The 18,121-nt window shown below is 40.1% G+C and overlaps 1 protein-coding gene across 5 annotated transcripts in view; it reads right to left on the bottom strand.

The window, feature by feature from the left end:
- Nucleotides 1-878: 878 nt before the first annotated feature.
- fndc3ba (fibronectin type III domain containing 3Ba) overlaps nucleotides 879-18,121 on the bottom strand; it is a 102,470-nt gene continuing 85,227 nt past the window's right edge. For 4 of the 5 annotated variants that reach the window (XM_028565546.1, XM_028565547.1, XM_028565549.1 and 1 more), the window contains 3 exons: nucleotides 11,388-11,554; nucleotides 9,765-9,892; nucleotides 879-5,608 (listed from right to left, as the gene is read on the bottom strand). In XM_028565546.1, coding sequence (XP_028421347.1) covers nucleotides 5,297-5,608; nucleotides 9,765-9,892; nucleotides 11,388-11,554 — 607 coding nt within the window. In that variant the 3' untranslated portion in view covers nucleotides 879-5,296. The remainder of the gene's footprint in view (nucleotides 5,609-9,764; nucleotides 9,893-11,387; nucleotides 11,555-18,121) is intronic. The other variant, XM_028565548.1, reaches the window with a different exon arrangement.

The raw sequence follows: 18,121 nt of genomic DNA, 5'->3' as shown, positions 1-18,121 counted from the left end.
CTTCCCAATTACAAGTGTTTCTTATATTATTGCTGTACTTAATCTTAGCTAAAAAAAAAAAAAAATATATATATATATATATATAATGTGAGACAGTGGACGAGTATTGTTTTGCTCAGGCCTATTTAATTGCTCAGTTTCTACACCACTTTAAACAAACCTCTGCATGTGCGCCACAAAACACTCACACAAAAAGGTCTAAAAGACTATTATTCCCCTGTTGTCCATGGGTTGGTGCAGGCTGAGGCGAATCGAGTGTGCAGAGCAGCAGTCTCTCTCCGGTTGCCCTCGGGGACAGCAGGAGATGACTTACTCCTCTCGCCTATCTGACTAGACGCTATCAAAGCCACTGGAGAGTAAATCTGACACACATTCACACAGACAAACCTTCACACTGATAGTCCAGCTTAAATGGACACTCATGCACTCACTCGACATCCTTGAAACTGTGTGCGGCTTTAATTACATATAGGAGTCTCTCTGTGGCATCTAAAAGGCTGTCCCTGTGAAGAATTTCAAGTGTTTTGAGACATAATTAAACATAATTGATAACTACTCAGATATGTTTACAACAGTTGATAAAGGTGTATCTGATGAGAGCAGGATCATCATTCTCTCATTAAATCTTGAAGATAAAAATCGATGCCGCCACACAATAGTAAATGTCAGCAACAGTTTTTACATTGACAATGGCTATACTGTTGGTTTGCACATCAAGTATCTGCCCATTAAGCTATCATCTGACACAATATCTGATAGGTTTATCTGTAGAAAAGTGATCCGTACAAAAGCACAAGAGCATACACAGGTATGTAAAACAGTGTGGAAGTGCTGATGAATAATGACACACACAATAAAACATACAGGTGGAATCAAAGTCAGAAAAAAAATCAAAACATTTATTGGGCATAAATATATTATATATACGCTACCGATACAGTTACGTCTTACATACATAGGGTAGTATTTGCAAAAATCTATACATTAAAATTGATATGGCAGTTTCTTTTATATAATGCATATGAAATTGTCTAACATTTACAATACAAGAAGAAATGCATGAATTTCTTTTTTTTGTTTCTCAATTCGTTGACCATGACAACATTGGAATGTTTTGTTTTTGAAATCATGAGGTAAAAACATGTTTCTTTTTTTGTCTTGCTTAAAAAATAGTTAAATACCTGTGAGTCTCTGTACGTTTGTCAAATCGGCAAATTCTCAGTCAAAATTCTCTACTTACTGTAAAACGTACAAAACGTAAAATTAAAAAAAAAACAACGAAAATTAAAGAAATTAACTGATCAGAAGGCACAGACGTGGGGTTGCTGGGCAAAAAAAAGAAAAAGAAAAAAGAAAAAATGTCTCTTATTCTTGACATATACCCGCCAAAGGTGCAGGTCCTGCAGGGTGGGCGGGAAGGGCCGGGGTGTCTATAAAATTACCAGCATTGGAAAATAACTAAACAACAAAGCACATAAAGGGAGTACCCTGCCCACAAACACACAGCCTTTTAGTTAACACTGTGTTAACCTCGGACTATACAACACTAACATGACTGGCCTGAGCTCGGCCAAAAACCTCTGCTCACCCATGATTAAGGCTTGAAAATGGGAATAAGGGGGCTGTGGGTGGGCAACATAACATCAGGGGTTTAAGGACAGGATACCTCACATATCACCTGTCGACTACAATGCAACAGGCTAGGTAGACACGCCATGGGCACGTCTGAGAAAGGAGCTGTACTCCCTATGAACTGTACTTCCTTTGTTGCCATCTCTGCAGGCAGCAGGGTGCCATCTGAGAAGCACAGAACCTTGCTCCAGTAATGCCAATGTCACAGTGACGCCAACGACAGAATAATGCCAATGAATGTAACAGACGGCGTTGGCAGTAGTGTTTGGAACAGAGCGATGGACCTCGCGTCTCCTCTCGCTCATATTAACCTCATCAAGACTAATGCTCGGCATAAAAAAAGTGCTTCAACTCTGTTAGTCATAATGTATTACCATCTCATTCTATAGCTCTATAGATATCTCTGTATATCATCTCTTAGCAAAATACTGGATACAAAATACTAACTACTGCTATAGTAGCACTAGCCTGAACAAGGAATTGTCAATATTATTATTGTCATCATCTGCCTGAAATCATCATGATTGTTTTTGCCTTTTTACTTTTTTTACCTTTCAGTGTGAAATCAGGTTATGTTAAAAACTCTCCTCCGAAAGGGGCTACACATTTCAAAATGGCACATTTTGCTTTACAAAACAAAACAATAAAAGATAATATGAAAAGAAGCATAATCACAGATCAAGTTAATGTTTTTTTTTCCTTTTGAGAGAATAATAATAACAATAATAATAATCGTAATGCTGGGTCGTTACAGAAGAACATCACAGAACCCTTTAGATGACTGCAAACGCAACATCTAGTGGACACGAGAAGGCTGCACTTTGGCAATAAAACAGTAAAAAATATATCAGAAGCTTCATTATAACACTAATCAGAAAAAAGCCAAAGGCAGCGACATTTATCCCAATACAGATGACTTGAACTGACCCTAAGGCCTTGCTTTGCTACATGTCTCTCTAAGCATTACAAGAACTGCTCGGCTGTGCACGGCCGCAGCAGGAGATGAAAAAACAAAATACATAGGCATTTGGTTACATGTTTGAAACGGCAATGATAACTGCAATGCATGGACTGATGAGCTACAGGTTCCCAACAGCTGTAAGAGAAATACTTAAAGGGTTACTGAGATAAGGAATGCTGGCCTTAATCATACAATCTAACATACATCCATTAAAAAAAATTTAACATGCTACAAGGAAAAAAATTAGTATATAACTACACTTGTCTCTTGATCTTTAAACAATAAATAAATGAAGATTGCACTGTAATTGGCATGTAAAGTACTGTATGCAAATATATAGTATAAATAAAACCTAGAAAAGAACTCTACATTAACTTCCCCATCAACTTTGGCAAAGGTATTTTGAGCTAGTAAACCACTTTGCTTACTGACACATACAGGAGCAAGGCACAGCATTGACAGAGGACAAAATACAGCATCAAAAAATGAAAGAGAAGATAAAAGAGAGAGGAAGACAGAGAGAAACATAGGAGAAGAGGGTAACATAATGACAATAATGACAGCGATGGGGATGACAGGTTTAGCTCTCCCCTCTGTAAGGCCTTATCCCTGAGGTACATTACAGGCTGCCAATCAGAGCTGAGCGGTGGGGCTAAAAACTACTACCCCGACACTCTTCCATACCCCCTTTCCCACCCAATCCTTCTTCCCCTGCACCCTACCTGACAAAAGTAGACATTTCACACATTGATCAAGCAGATCAAGGTGGCTTCTTTGGAACATAAGGGTATCTATTGGGCTGTACCTTGGCTTGGTTTTTTTGGGTTGGAATTAAGGGGTTCAGGAGTCAGACGGGAGGTCAGGAGGTGTTACGTGTGTCAGAATGCCCTGTTCTGTTGAGTTGTGTTCTGTCAAAGGCTTGTTTGGTTAGTGAACATTAGTTCAAGTCCCCAGAGAACATGTCCGTCTGAGGAGAGACCACAGACTTGCTACTGCTCTGATAACATGTCAATAAAGCACCTTTTAAGAGAGAGAGAGAGAGAGAGAGAGAGAGAGAGAGAGAGAGAGAGAGAGAGAGAGAGAGAGAGAGAGAGAGAGAAGTTTATGGGCAGAAAGATGGGATGGATCGAAAGCGAGAGCAGCCAGAGCAAAAAGTAATTACAGATAATTATGAGCAGGGGAGGAGAAAATAGGAGTCTTCAAATATATCAATTCACAGACTAGCTGGAAGGAGAAACTACAGCTTTAGCACTGCTCTGGCTAGCGGTTGACAACATTTTAGGGGGATGAGGAATAGTAATAGGCAGGAAGGTGGTAAAGCTTAAGCTATATCCTAATGGCTTTCCTGGTTTACACACACAGCTCTGAGAAGCACTGCTAGCGGACAGGCTGTTAGCACCTCTGGGTCTAACGGGCATATCGCTACTAAAGCTACAGATCAATAGGCTGGAGCAATGGTACATGAGATGGTAGAATATGGAAGGACTGACCGAGGGGCCAATCAAATGCTCAGCCCAGCCCTTTTCTGTTAAGTTGCAGCCAATCACAATCCCAGCCCGGCTTGCTAAACGCTAAAGCCAGTTTATGCCCAACATTCGAATACCTACGAGGGTTTATCTTCTGATCCAAGACCAGTGTTTAAGGGCTCCTCAGAGCTGCTGTTTGTGAGCACCTAGAGTCGACTCCTCCCCTTTCACACTGTACTTCAGACCTTACATTGCCATCACTTATATTACATCACTTTTATAGCATCATAGATATTTGTTATAATATATATATATATATATATATATTTATATATATTGAGTGTATATATATTAGATTACTGGTTTTCCATTCTTTCTTAGATATAATAAAAATCACAGGATAGCAGCATCTTACACCACACATGGATTGCATCACTTTGGTAGCTGAATGAGTGAGTGATTGAATGTTAAAAGCTGAGCAGATATGCGATTGACTTTTTAGGAGGAAATGTGCGTTTCTCATTGTCACCGCATGACTTTAATTATACGTGTGTAGGCAAGTCTGCACAAGTGTATGTGCATTGTGTCTTTGTCAGTCAGTCTGTGTGTGTGAGAGCAGGTGCAGATTGCATGAATTGACTGACAGTCTGTAGAGTAGTAACAAACCGAATAATAAGGTATGAACGGCTAAAGCTTTGTAGGCCTACATTGGAATATGGCTGAAATGAATAAAGACTGTAAAAAAAAAAAAAAAAGAAGCAAATTACACATTGAAAAACAAAACAAAAAGTAAGGCAATGAAATATACACGTTCTCTAATCAAATATGTTTTAAAAAGATACAAAATAAAAACATGCAAGTCAGTCTGAGGAGCAACTGCTTTGCTCACAGCTATTTTAAGGCTTGATTATCAGTTTTCTTTCCCAACCGAGGTACAGCTAAGACAAGGCTTCCCTCGACAGAACTCCTTAACAATTGAGACAGACAATGATACAGAGACGTAGAGAGAAATGAGACCAAACTGAGTGAAGGCAGAAGACAACAGGAACAAGGTGTAGAAAGCCAGAATCAATACTTTGACTAAAAAAAAAAAAAAAAAAAAAACATACATAACCTTTGAAGTACATCTCAAGTGTTTGTTTGGATTTCATTCGGTTCTTTCATAGACGTTTTTATTTTTTTTATTTTTTTTTTCTCTGTGATTTTGCTTTCTCTTTCTATCCTAGTTAAAATTCCCTCACTTCATGAAGAAGTACTGCAGCAAGCAGGCGATGAGGATGGAGAAGCCCGCGAACACGCACACGATAAGGGCCGCGAAGCGCTCGTCGCTGGAGATCAGGCCCACCCCTTTGCCCGTCTCCACGGCGCACAGCTCTCCCGATGATGCCGTCTCCTGGCGACGCAGCGTAAACAAGGAAGAGGGGCTCAGTGGTCCGCACAGTTCCTGGCAAGTATCCTGGCAACGCCGGCAGGCGCCCACACGGAAACGATAGTCTGTGTTGCCCTGGAGACCAGAGATTTGGAACACACCCTCCTCTCCCTTAAAAACCTGTGAGGGGAGAGAAAGATAGAGCGTTTAACAGCCAGGTTGTAAAAACATATATCGTTGGTTTGGTTTTCTCATTGATGAGCATGAGATCATTGATGCCATCGAAAGAGATTTAGTCAACGAAACTCAATGTCAGTTGTTTTAACTGAAGGTGTGCCCACGAGTGAAATTAGTTGGTTGGTGTTTTGTTGGAATAGAGAGTAGACCAGCATGCCTGCTTGGGTAACAGTGGCACATGATTGCTTGCTTTCATACTGTGCTGCTGTGAAGCTCCGAGCAGGTGCCAAAGGGAACCTGTTCAACAAATTATGAGAATACACATCTGGAAGGGTATTATGGCCATACTGCAGTGGGGAGATCAGCCCCCCTCCAGAGCGTCTTCAGTGAGTCCTGTGTTTATTGAACATGCTTAATATTTGCTGATCGTGTCACTCTTACAATGAAATTTTAGCAGTTATTATCACCGCTCATCTACTCAAGTTTTATCTGCTGCTAGTTATAGGAAGGACTTCTCAGGTTAACTGTTAACTTCTTCTTTCCTTACCTACCTACTTCATTGGAACTAAATTATTTTCCATTATCAAGGTGCAAATCCAGTTTGGGAAATGGCCTCAAGCTATACAAATAAACCTCACTTGAAAACCTCAGATTTGGGAATTAGTTAAAAAAAAAAAAAAAAAAAAAAAACTGTCAGGGGACAAAGGTCAAAAAATGTATCCTGTAATGGCCAGTCTGAACTGCTGAAATGTCCTTGGGTAAGACATCAAACCCATATTTGCTCATTTCTTGTACATAACTCCAGAGGCACAGTCATAAAATGACAGACTATAATGCAATGAGAGCTCCAGGACGCAGTATCAACTTAAATCCCTGGGCAGGTCACCTTCTTGTTCATTTTGTGACTGAAGAAATACAACATATACTGAAAAGGCATTGGAATTGGCTTGTAGCTGATGATGCTCAGCTGTATATGCCTATATATCACATATAAATCACTGAATTATAAGCCTGTCCTACAGTGACTGGAAACATGGTACTTAGCTAAAGCTAATTAGCAGCAAGATGCCTCCCTTCTTCCTGGATGACTACCACAAACTTCTACAGAAGATAGCAGTTCTGGAAACCAAAATTACTGGTTAGAAGTAAATGCGGAACTGAATGGACCATGTGGGAATGACACCACTTTACCATGGTCCCAAAACAGTGGACAAAAGCATGCTCACACAGGGCTAATTAGCACCAAAAAGACTGCAATGAAACAGGAGGGCTGTGGTAGACCTCCCTGGAACTCTTTTGGTGCAAAGCCTAAGAGTAAATCGTTTTCCTGGGAAATGGGAAGACGACTAACGGGCAGGGCACAGCGCCCTGAGATTTGTGATATGACCGGCTGGCCTGCACTATCATCCAGGCAGAACTCTTTAAATGCTGAGGTGTTTATCAGTGGCCCTCTACCGCCAGTCAGAAGAGGAGTTATGAGATTTAGCAGATTGTTGGCACTGAACACATGGCTTTCAACTGCATGTACTGCCCATTTGCTTGTGTACAAAATGCAGCAAGCTTTAATTGACGTGGGCTGGGTCAAGGCTGCACATCTAGTGGCATTCATGACTCTTTCCTCAATTTATAGGTAATAGAAAAAGAATGGTGAAACTGCTAGGTAACAAGAAGCACTCAACAGCAAATTTGGCAAATTTAGCATCCATTCCTTGTCAGCCACAGCCTTATCTTCAGTAGACTCGACTACTGTAACAGTGTCTTTGCAGGTCTCCCTAAAAAAATCAATCAGACAGCGGCAGCTGATTCAGCACGTTGCTGCTCAAGTCCTCACTAAGACCAAGAAAGTGGATCACATCACTCCAGTTCTGAAGTCTTTGCACTGGCTTTCTGTTTCTCAAAGAATTGATTTCAAAATACTTCTGTTGGTTTATAAAGCACTAAACGGATTAGGGCCAAAATACATTTCTGATCTGCTGCTACATTATGCACCCAGACATCTCAGATCGTCTTGGACAGTCAGAACTAAACATGGAGAAGAACTCCCAGAAAACTGCAGGTCCTTCGCAAACTCCTTTTTGATGCTGCCTTTCTTTTCCTTTTTTGAAGATAATTTTTTTGGGGCTTTCCCTTTATTTGATAGTGACGGTGGATAGACAGAAAAGGTGGGAGAGAGATGGGGGATGACACACAGTAAAGGGCCGCAGGTCAGATTCGAACCCGAGCCGCTGCCAAGCACTCACTCTACACGGTGAGCTACAGATTGCCCTGATGCTGCCTTTCTTTAAATAATTGTTAATTTCTTATACTGCACTGTAAAGTTTATTCTTGTATTTTATACCTGTATTATTCTATTTTAGCTGTTTTTATGTTTTCTAACTGTTTTAACTTCGTAATGTTTTATGTAAAGCACTTTGAATTGCCTTGTTGCTGAAATCTGCTCTACAAATAAAGCTGCCTTGCCTATAGAGGCGGATGATCATTCCCAAATTAATCAATTTGATGCCTGCTGTGAAAAACGGGATGCAACGTGATTTCCTTCTCATAAATTTTAATAAAACTGACAGGGTTTTGGCCATTATTTTGGCAGGTCATTGGCCATGCTCCACACAGACACCAATTTGATCAAGTAACAGTAACTCTCTGTTGCACATCTGTCCATCCTGGAAAATCTGTTGCTCTTCCTGAGGTGTCTTCCATTGTTCTCCATCATTAAAAGGGTTTGTAGCTAGGGTTTAAAAGGTGTTTTTCGTAATCCGATTTGAGGATCTAAGCATAGAGGGTGTCGTTTGCTGTTTAGATTGTAAAGCCCCTTGAGGGAAATTTGCGATATGGGATATATTGGGTTATATAAACAAAATTAACTTGACAAGAGACTGATCAAGAAATGTTTTTTCCTATATGTGAGAGGAGCCAACACATATTTTTCTCAGGCAGCAGGTGGCCCGTAAGTGTCCATGAATGTGTGTGTTTTTCACAAATGGTGCATTGATTTTTAGTCTTAGCCTTCACAATTTCTGTTTTCTCTTATTCATGAATGAAATTGTCAAATCAAACGGTAGTGTAAGCATGCACTCACTCACTTGTCTCCTCATTACTTTACTGGAAAATAAGTCTTGTATGATTGTTATACTGTTTAAAAAAATATTCCTATTCCTATAGTGTTTTACAATTGTTTTTCTATAAAAAAATGTTTGTTCTGTGCAAACAGGTTTTAGATTGTGGGTTATTTATAATGTGATAGTTACTGAATGTAAGTTTGATCTCTTGTTTATGTGTATGTATGTGGGCGTGGATAAGTGTATTGCATATGTGCAGAAGTGATTTTAGATATATTCTTGTAATGGAATGGCTGTGATGTAATGGCTATGTATTGTGTGTCTAGGGTGGACTCCAGGAAGAGTAACTATCTGCTACGGCATCAGCTAATGGGGATCCTTTTAATAAACAATGAACAATTGTGACACTGTACACAGACACACTGTACACACAAAGGACAATCACACAGAGGGAAGCATACAAACGTCTGAAAAGCAGCATCAGAGATTTGTATTGACAGCTGATGTGTGTGCACATAATGAAATGAGCAAATAGACATCACAAATATACACACAGCTGCGGTTTTGTCCGCTGGTGAGTTTCAGCAGTTCTTCCCTCCAACCATTCAGTAATTCAATTACGTAGAGTAAAACATCCCAGAAGATAAATGTCTTTTTGTCTGCAGTCTACTGGTTTTGCCCATCGCTCCAACTGCCAGCCACCCCATATTTCCAAGTGCAGCCAAAATTGTTTTTTTCATTGTTTCTGTGTTGTTATTTTCAAGTAAAAGCCTTCAACACCATTAAATAAATACTGCTTTCACTGCAGATTACCTTCAATTTCAGAAGGCTCTATCTGTGTGTATGTGTCATTCTTTAATGTGCAAATTTGTGTCAAGGTGGGTGGTTGAGTGCTCTGTAATGCCTTTCCCATTAATGCAAATTGAATTTTTCCACTCCCCGGGGAGATTAAAAAATATCCTCCCAGTAGACGTACACACTTCCAAAACTTTATGAATTAACCAAAAAATTGAAGCGAGGCTCTGGACTTTATAGAGACTCAGGAGCTCTCAACACTATCCTCCACTGACCCGTATGTGTGAGAGTGTGTGTGTCAGACAAACCTGTTTGTATTCTGACTCGCGTCCCACCAGCACCTGGAGCACGTAGCTCACAGGATCTCCTCTCATTGGTGCGATTGTCTCCCATGTGATCTCACACATGTTCCCCTCCAGCTGGTGCACTCTGGGAGCTGTTGGAAAAAAATTGTGAAACATGTCTTCAATGTTTTTATAGTTAGAAGAGTAATACAATATAAAAACAATGATTTGGACTTTGTACATTTGGGTTAGGGTTAGGGTTAGAATCTAATGTTTCATATCAGCAGTGATTGCTGCAGTCATGTTAATAGCCATTGAGACAAACCTGTGTAGAGACCACAATAAAGAGAATAGATTATTCCTGTGCAATAATTTATTTTTTTAGTGTCTGACAAAGCAATAATATCCTTGGATGATGATGTCATTTCAAACCCGGAAACAACAACAACAATAATCCAATTCTGACTGCATTAATTGCTGCGCGAAATACAGCATACAATTTACTAAACTCTAACCGGGGACATTTTCATTGAATTGTCTCAAATCGTCCTGCTCTTGTTGTTCTGATTGACAGCTGATGTGCAGAGAACCTTTCAGCCAGTGTACATGCACTGCTAACAGTTATATAGAAGCTGTTATTTGCCTGTTTATAGATATGTCAATGCTGTGCTGCACATTCACAGCCTCACAGTCATACCCATAATACGTTTCGGTTAGATCACCTGAGAGGATACTTTTGACTGTGATTATTGTAGGTATAATAAGCCACCGCCTCTCAGTTTACAGCAAAGACCACATACTGGAGGCAATAATCAAGCAAGGCAACGGTAAACATGTCATCTCTACCAGCCAAACAGAAACAAATGTACTGCCTTTTCTTGTCCTGTAAGTGCATCACCTCTTTGGGGCCCTTCAGTGTCTCATAAAAGTTCAAACCTAGTCTAGTTATAACATAACTGAAGATTTATGCATTACATGATCAAAATGGGCTGTTCTTATGGAGCGATTAGTTGCTACTCAATTTGTACACCAGGTAACTGCCAGGTGTGACTATTGTGTGGCTAACTGAGCTAACGTTAGCTTGCTAATATTTGCCCCTTCAGTGTACAAAGAGGTAAAAATATATAACATGGTCGAAACATCTGACCTCAAGATTTTAAATGAAATTTCCCAAAAATAACACTTCACATATCTCAAATTACTAAACGTTATGCTAATGTCACACTGAATGACCAAATAAGATTATCATAATATCATATATCATATCAAGGTTATCATAATCTGATATTTCCCTCTCATTCCAAACTGCATTAATACAAACTCTTTGTCCATGTATGCACTTATAAGCAAAACAAAATAGTACCTACATTCACAAAAGGTTAGCAGTTAAGCTTAATATATTGTATGCCCCCCGAAAAATGTTATGAAACAGCTTGTAATGGTAATGTAACTTCCTGTCTATATAGTTCAGTCTTTTGATTGGACGGCGCAACAGAGGTTTCCTAGCAATCAATTAACACATTTCTCAAGTCGTCACTAGCTATTTTTAGGAATTTTACGCACAAACTTAACAATGGATTTACAAACAGGTGGATCAGGTGACATCATCCAGGCAACAAAACACACACTTTGCCTGGGTCAGCTTACCTTTGAGGGCAGGGGGTACAGACTTGGTGGTGCAGAAGGTGTGTGTGTCAGAGAAAGGACCCTCCCCAGCATCGCTGATGGCCTGTATTCTGAAGCTGTAGCTACTGGACTCAGTCAATCGCTGGACCTTGTAGGTGTGGCTGGGACCACGGTAGATCGTCACAAACCTGGACAGAGGATATAATGAAGAGGAAGAAAAGAGACAATGAATAACAAATCCAAAGGAGAAATCTGTACATGAAGATAAGGGATGAAGGAGAGAAGAAGAGAGAGACTGTGTGACGAACCTAGCAAAAAGGTAAAGTGAATCAAAAATAAGGGAGAAGGTGAAGAGTGAGGTGAAGGCGAGATAAATGAGTCATTGTTCCATGAATAGATTAGAGGAAGGGAGAGATGGGGTGATAAAGAAAGTTTAAAAAAAAAAAATTGGATAGTGAGCAGTGAAGGATGAGGTATCGACACTTGGTTTGCACTTATCACCAAACTCCAGTTTTGGAGACTGACGTTTAGGATTAAATTTAACGCAATTTTTCCGGGACTTTCAATGACTCATTGCAGCAGGCATTACCAGTTAACTGTGCTTATTAATAGTTCTGGGTGCATGACACTGCTGGGCTAACCATACAGTTAATAAATAAATCAATAAATCAGTTTTGTTGTTGCTTCTAAATATTGGTCTATGTTTGATCACTAAAAGGGTTCAGTCATCTTAAACTGCAACAATATAGGTTCGGCTATCGGTACCTTGAGGTGGGATTGTCTTGAGAAATAAGTATTTGAGACCTTGAAAAGAAACAGGGATGCGGGTGGGAAGAGAATGCATCCTGACAAAGATAGCAGTGATTTATGAGCACACAGGGCAAATACTGACAGGCCATAGTTACAAATGTAATGAAAATGAGCACCAAACAAGTTTCTGGCTGGCTAGATGGACATATTGAAGGACTGAAGGAGAGAGGATAAGTGAGTGAAGGGGCCAAGCGGGCAGAAATGGGGATTTAAGCTGAAAAGGGGGTTATTTATCTCCGTTATCAGCTTTTCAACACACTAAGGTAAAAGTCTGTGCGAGGAAGGGTTATGGGAGAGAAGGAATAGAGGGAGAAAGACAAAGGTGACGGGGCAAGTGAGAAGATAGGAGGCAGTGATGGAGGAAGAAAGTCAGAAGAGGATATGAACGAGAGAAGAAAATAAAGCGAGGTGACTGGTAATTACAAGAGCAGAGACGATGACGGAGGATATGTTGTAAGAGGAAAGAGAGAGAAGGTATGAGAGAGGTCATGGTCTAGTAGTAGGCTATAACTCTAGCTGAGCTCTTTATGTAGCTGCACTACGGAGAAGTGGTGCGTTTCTCTGGCTGATATACAATGTCGTTAATCCTTAAGCCTCAGTGACTCACAGACACCCAGCGCTGGTGGAATTAGTTCAGCAGTTGCATTGTAAAGGCTACCTATATCCGAGTCTCCCTTTGTTTACTCTCTGTTGACTCTAACAAGCACATGGCCAAAACATTTTAATGTTATCAACATCAACCTTTCCATTATCATAAATCCCCATCATTAAAACAATTAACATTCAGCAGAGCATCACACACACACACACACACACACACACACACACACACACACACACACACACACACTTAATGAGATTACTGCATTCTCGGTCCAGAGCCAAACAGCTGACCAAGTAATCACTACAAGGAGCAGAGGAGGACAGGGAGGTTAGAAGCAGACAAGGATGTGTTATTTTTCGGATGGTTGCCATCCATTTTTTTTCTGTACTTATTCACACAAATGCCAATGTTGGAATTTTGTACTGATATCATGAGACAAGAATTATATTTATTTAATGTGCCTTCTGTGGTGTAACTGTGATGCTTGTGTTGTTTCAGATGCACACATCTCAAAACACTGTTTTGATTGTACCAGTCCTTCATTTTCAAACACAACACCGTTTCCAGGAGCCTGCAATCATTCATCTCACACAGAAAAGCTAACATTTACTTTGGCATAACACTGTCAAACATCTGTGTTTTCTAAAGCAAGTGGAGCCTTGAAAGCGTTCCTGTATACATTTTTTTGTGTGTGCAAATTTTAAAAGAAGAACCAAACTTTTAGCAATGCACAGAAAGCTAACTAAGAACTTTATCCACTTAAGATTAATTAATTACAGAAATTGCATATTATGACCAAAATTAATGTCCTTAATAATGAAATCAATCATCATCACATTTGTACAGGAATTGATAATGTTAGCATTAGAGGCCAAGAAGGAGAAACAGCTTGTTTTTAAAGTGGCTGAATTGTTTGCTGGCTGGCTGCGTGGAAAAACAGATGGGTGTACATAAAGGAAAAAATGACCGGATACTAGGATTAAGTGATAAGAGGAAATGAGAAACATTGAGGGATGATTAAGCAAATGTGTGGGCTGAGTGACACATGGGTAGATATGGATGGAAAAGATGGAAGAACTAAAATGGAAGAAAGGCTGACGGACAGGAAAGTGGACGGAAGATGGACGCAAGGGTGACACCGGACAGACAGCAATGGACGTATGGACGGGTAATTCATACGACAGCAGCTTGTCCTCAAGCTTGGTCCCTCGCGCCTGGTCTTCCACCTGCATTCATCATAAAAATACACAGTCAGAAGGTCTAAGCCTTCTTTGCACTGCGCCGCCTGTGTTGCCATGGTGCCATACATTCCCAATACCCCTGCCAGAAGGAATTTGAAAATCAAACAAACTCAGCTTTTAAAAGGGCACCAACGGAGTGAGGACAACAAGTGAATATAAAAAAGCCATGAGCGAGGGAGGAAAGAACACGAGCAACAAGTCTGAATACGGGGAGATTAGAGTTGAAAAAAACAAGCGGCAGGAAAGGGAGGAAAGTAAAGAAATGGGATTCAATAATTGTGAACCTGAGAAAACAGCTTTGTTTATCATCTTACACACCCCAAAAACAGGTGGCAGGGCGGATGGGAGAAAAACAAAGAGGGTAAAAGATAAGGTGGGATGGATAAAATGTATAAAAGAGGGGCGCAATATTCTCCAGAGGTCCTCCAGAGGTGAAGTCACCTTTCTAACAATAAAATGAGATGAATAAATATGAAGAAGACCGTCCAGAGACGAAGAGAGAGACACCGCAAGAGACAGGGTACAGCCAATGTCAAAACATAAATAGACAGTAATGCCATTTGGTTAAATAATTACCCTGATGGAATGTATTGGCAAAATCTAAAATCCTATTATGAAATTGCAGCTGGCTATTCAATATGTTTGTTTACAAAGCAATTTCAAGATTCAATATATACTCTTTTCAAAATGCCCTTCTGATCTCCCTCGATACATTATGATTAGTGATGAAGCATCTGGTTGTCATGGCGATTTCATCAATGATAAAACTTTCAGCTAATTCATTCAAATGGAGTGTGATGAGAGCGCAAAGGGGGAAGAGGAGCCCTTTTTAACCAGCTCAATCCACACACACACACACACACACACACACACACACACACACACACACACACACACACACACACACACACACACACACACACACACACACACACACACACACACACACACACACACACACACACACACACACACACACACACACACACACACACACCAGTAGCTTCAAGTGATTTAATCTTTAGCAAAGGCAATTACGTTGAATCAGTGAGTGAATTGAGTTTATGGACATGGTCATTGAGGAAATGATGGCGATGAAGAGGAGAGAGTGAAATTTGTGTGTTTGCGTATTTGGGCTGTGTGGAGATGCTATTATTTTTTTCTGTATCTTTTAATACCAACCAAATGATCTGCAGTTCTGTCTGAATAAATCTGGAAGTGTCTTCTTGCCTCATTCCCTGCCATTGCTATCCTTGAATGTATAAAATCCATGCTTTTACAACTAAACATTTAAAATCAATATAATAACAGTTTGCATTTTAAAGCTGTATTAAAAAGCAACTCATATGTTACGTAACCATGAACAGCATACACGAGTATGAAATCTGGGAATATTGAATATGAAATGAAAAAAATAATAGTAATCAAATATTTCCATGATATGATACCTAAACTATTTCTAACCCCATTAAAATTTTAATTTATGAACTTTTGCAAAATTGAATAATAACGAATTTCATTTTGCCACTATTGTTTTAATTAATTTGCATATTCTGGTAGAGAGAAAAAAATAAGGAATATCAAACACTTCCTTGATAGGAAAAGAGATCATGCTATGGAGTAAAATGTTCCACGTTTTATTTTGTGAGGAGCGTACAGAAATGTGGAAAAAATATCATCCCCGCTGAAAGGACAGTGAGCTTTAATTTCGCTCCTACTTTAATCAACCACTCCTAAAAGAAGAAGAAGTGAAGTATAACTGGTGGGATGAATGATAAAGACTTCTTGGACCAAACAAAAAGCTACCTTGGACCACAAACAAGACCTCTGAGTGGCTTTTGTAATTTAATTCCTATTGTTTTAGGTGTCATACATTTGATCTAGAACACAGAAAACATTTCACAGTTCAGAACGAAATTTGACATGAATGCAAAAAGGAATGATTCAGACAATAGGATGGATAACATGTTGTGGCTTCCATGAGGATAAAGAAAAGGAGTGGTATTGAAAAGTGGACTGACTGTGAAGAAATGCAGATTGTCAATGTCTGTTTTAACCTGTGTATGTGTAGGATTATTAAATATAACATGCTCGAAAATTCATATAATCCGGGGAAAGAATGGGAAAATCGGAAAAGCAAATGTTTCAATTTAGAGCCAATGCGAGGATGATTCTAAATATGGTGCATACAGATATATGCAACACACACACACACACACACACACACACACACACACACACACACACACACACACACACACACACACACACACACACACACACACACACACACACACACACACACACACACAAATCACTAGGCCAATTAGAAAAGAGTAAATAAAACTCTCTAAACTGTGAAAGCTGTTTTAATTTGGCTGGCAGGGAGTGTGTTTGTGCCTGCGTGCATGCCTCTGTGTGTGTGTGTGTGTCGGAGAGGTTAACAGATCTCGGGTCTCCATCTGTTGCCTGCTGCACTCTGGACCATTCCAGGGGTGCCAAGGTACCTGGGTGCCAACTTGATGCCAGCCAAGCCTTAATTCAAACAGTGATAGCCGGCCAACCAGAATGGTAGAGGGCTCGACAGAGGGAGACAGGGAGCAAGACAATCTGACAGGTGGGCAGTTAAAATTGCGTCTTCACGGCTTTTCAGTTTAGTCATTTTCTTTGTTCATCCTTATTCCCACTCTTTGCTATTTCTGCTTGGATGTATAAAAAAAACTCCTTCCAATTATGTGTTTCAGTCCCTGTCAGCAATCGTGTTTTGCCCCTTCCCCTCCTCCTCCTCCTCAGTCTTCTAATTCTCCGTCTCCCTGTTTCTGTCTTTGTCACACCTGTCTGACCAGTCAGTTAAATAGAGGGTTGATTGTTAGAGGCTGTATCCCCGCTGGCTCCAGATGCCCTCAACGTGACAACTTGCTGGTACATCTGGTTACTCCACACACACACACACACACACACACACACACACACACACACACACACACACACACACACACACACACACACACACACACACACACACACACACACACACACACACACACACACACACACACACACACACACACACACACACACACACACACACACACACACACACACACACACACACACACACACACACACACACACTTCTAACTAGGCATTAATCCACAGAAGCTCCCCCATCTTCTCTCAAGCTACTCATGTTCTGTCTATCTTGTGTTAATGTTTAGTATTGACCTTCTGGGTCCTGATTTGCTGTATTGACTAGCTGTGGGTTAAAAAGTCTGAGAAATGTGGTGCGCAGGGTAGCTGAGAGGTTTAGAGAGCACTTTCTCACGCAGTTTTAATCCCCGGTCGTAGCTGAGACTCCACATATGAAATTGCTACTAATCTTGTTTTCTCTCTACAGAAGTGTGTATAGTGTTAATGATCAAAACCATCTACAAACCCCAGAAAAAAATGTGAGTTGGGGCCGAGCAGAAGAAGAACCTTAAAACCTAGGTGTCTAATCCACAGACACAAAACCTGAGTAGGCATTTGTTCTGCATTAACCAGGGATTGAACGCACAACCTCAGATATCAAGCAAGTCATGATCTTGTTGAGATAACTGCCACAGTGAGTGACGATAGACGGCTTCACACTATGACTGACAAGGGTTGCTTGTAAAATATTCAGTTATCGAGACAAAATTCTGAGAATGTGTGTACTTCATCTAAACACGGAGATGTCTGTAATTCATTTTTACAAAGAATGACTGCAATAGCCTACATGAGGATAGCATTCAAAATATTGCCAAAAATTCTGTTTTTGAGATAAAGTTCTGAAATTTACCACCCTACTTCTACCATGAGATTAAAATGTTGTCATTTACTTCCATAACCATTAGTAGTTGTTTGCAGTACTGCTTAATGTAAGACATGATGATGCACTGCGGGCTCAATTTTTGATAATTCAAGAATGTGGCTGGATCGTTTGTGGAGGACAGTCCGAAGATGCAGAGAAACAATGTTGAGCAAACACTGTGGGAGGAGTAGGGTTTAATTAGTTTTACAGTTTTTGAGAAAAACAGAGTACTTCATAAGTCCAGCAAGGCTGAAGCATATGAACATTT

This window comes from Perca flavescens, chromosome 20 (genome assembly GCF_004354835.1).
Source record: "Perca flavescens isolate YP-PL-M2 chromosome 20, PFLA_1.0, whole genome shotgun sequence".
NCBI classification, from domain to species: Eukaryota; Metazoa; Chordata; class Actinopteri; order Perciformes; family Percidae; genus Perca; species Perca flavescens.
Note: the sequence above shows the minus strand (reverse complement) of the source record. Positions and strands in the feature narration are given on the sequence as shown.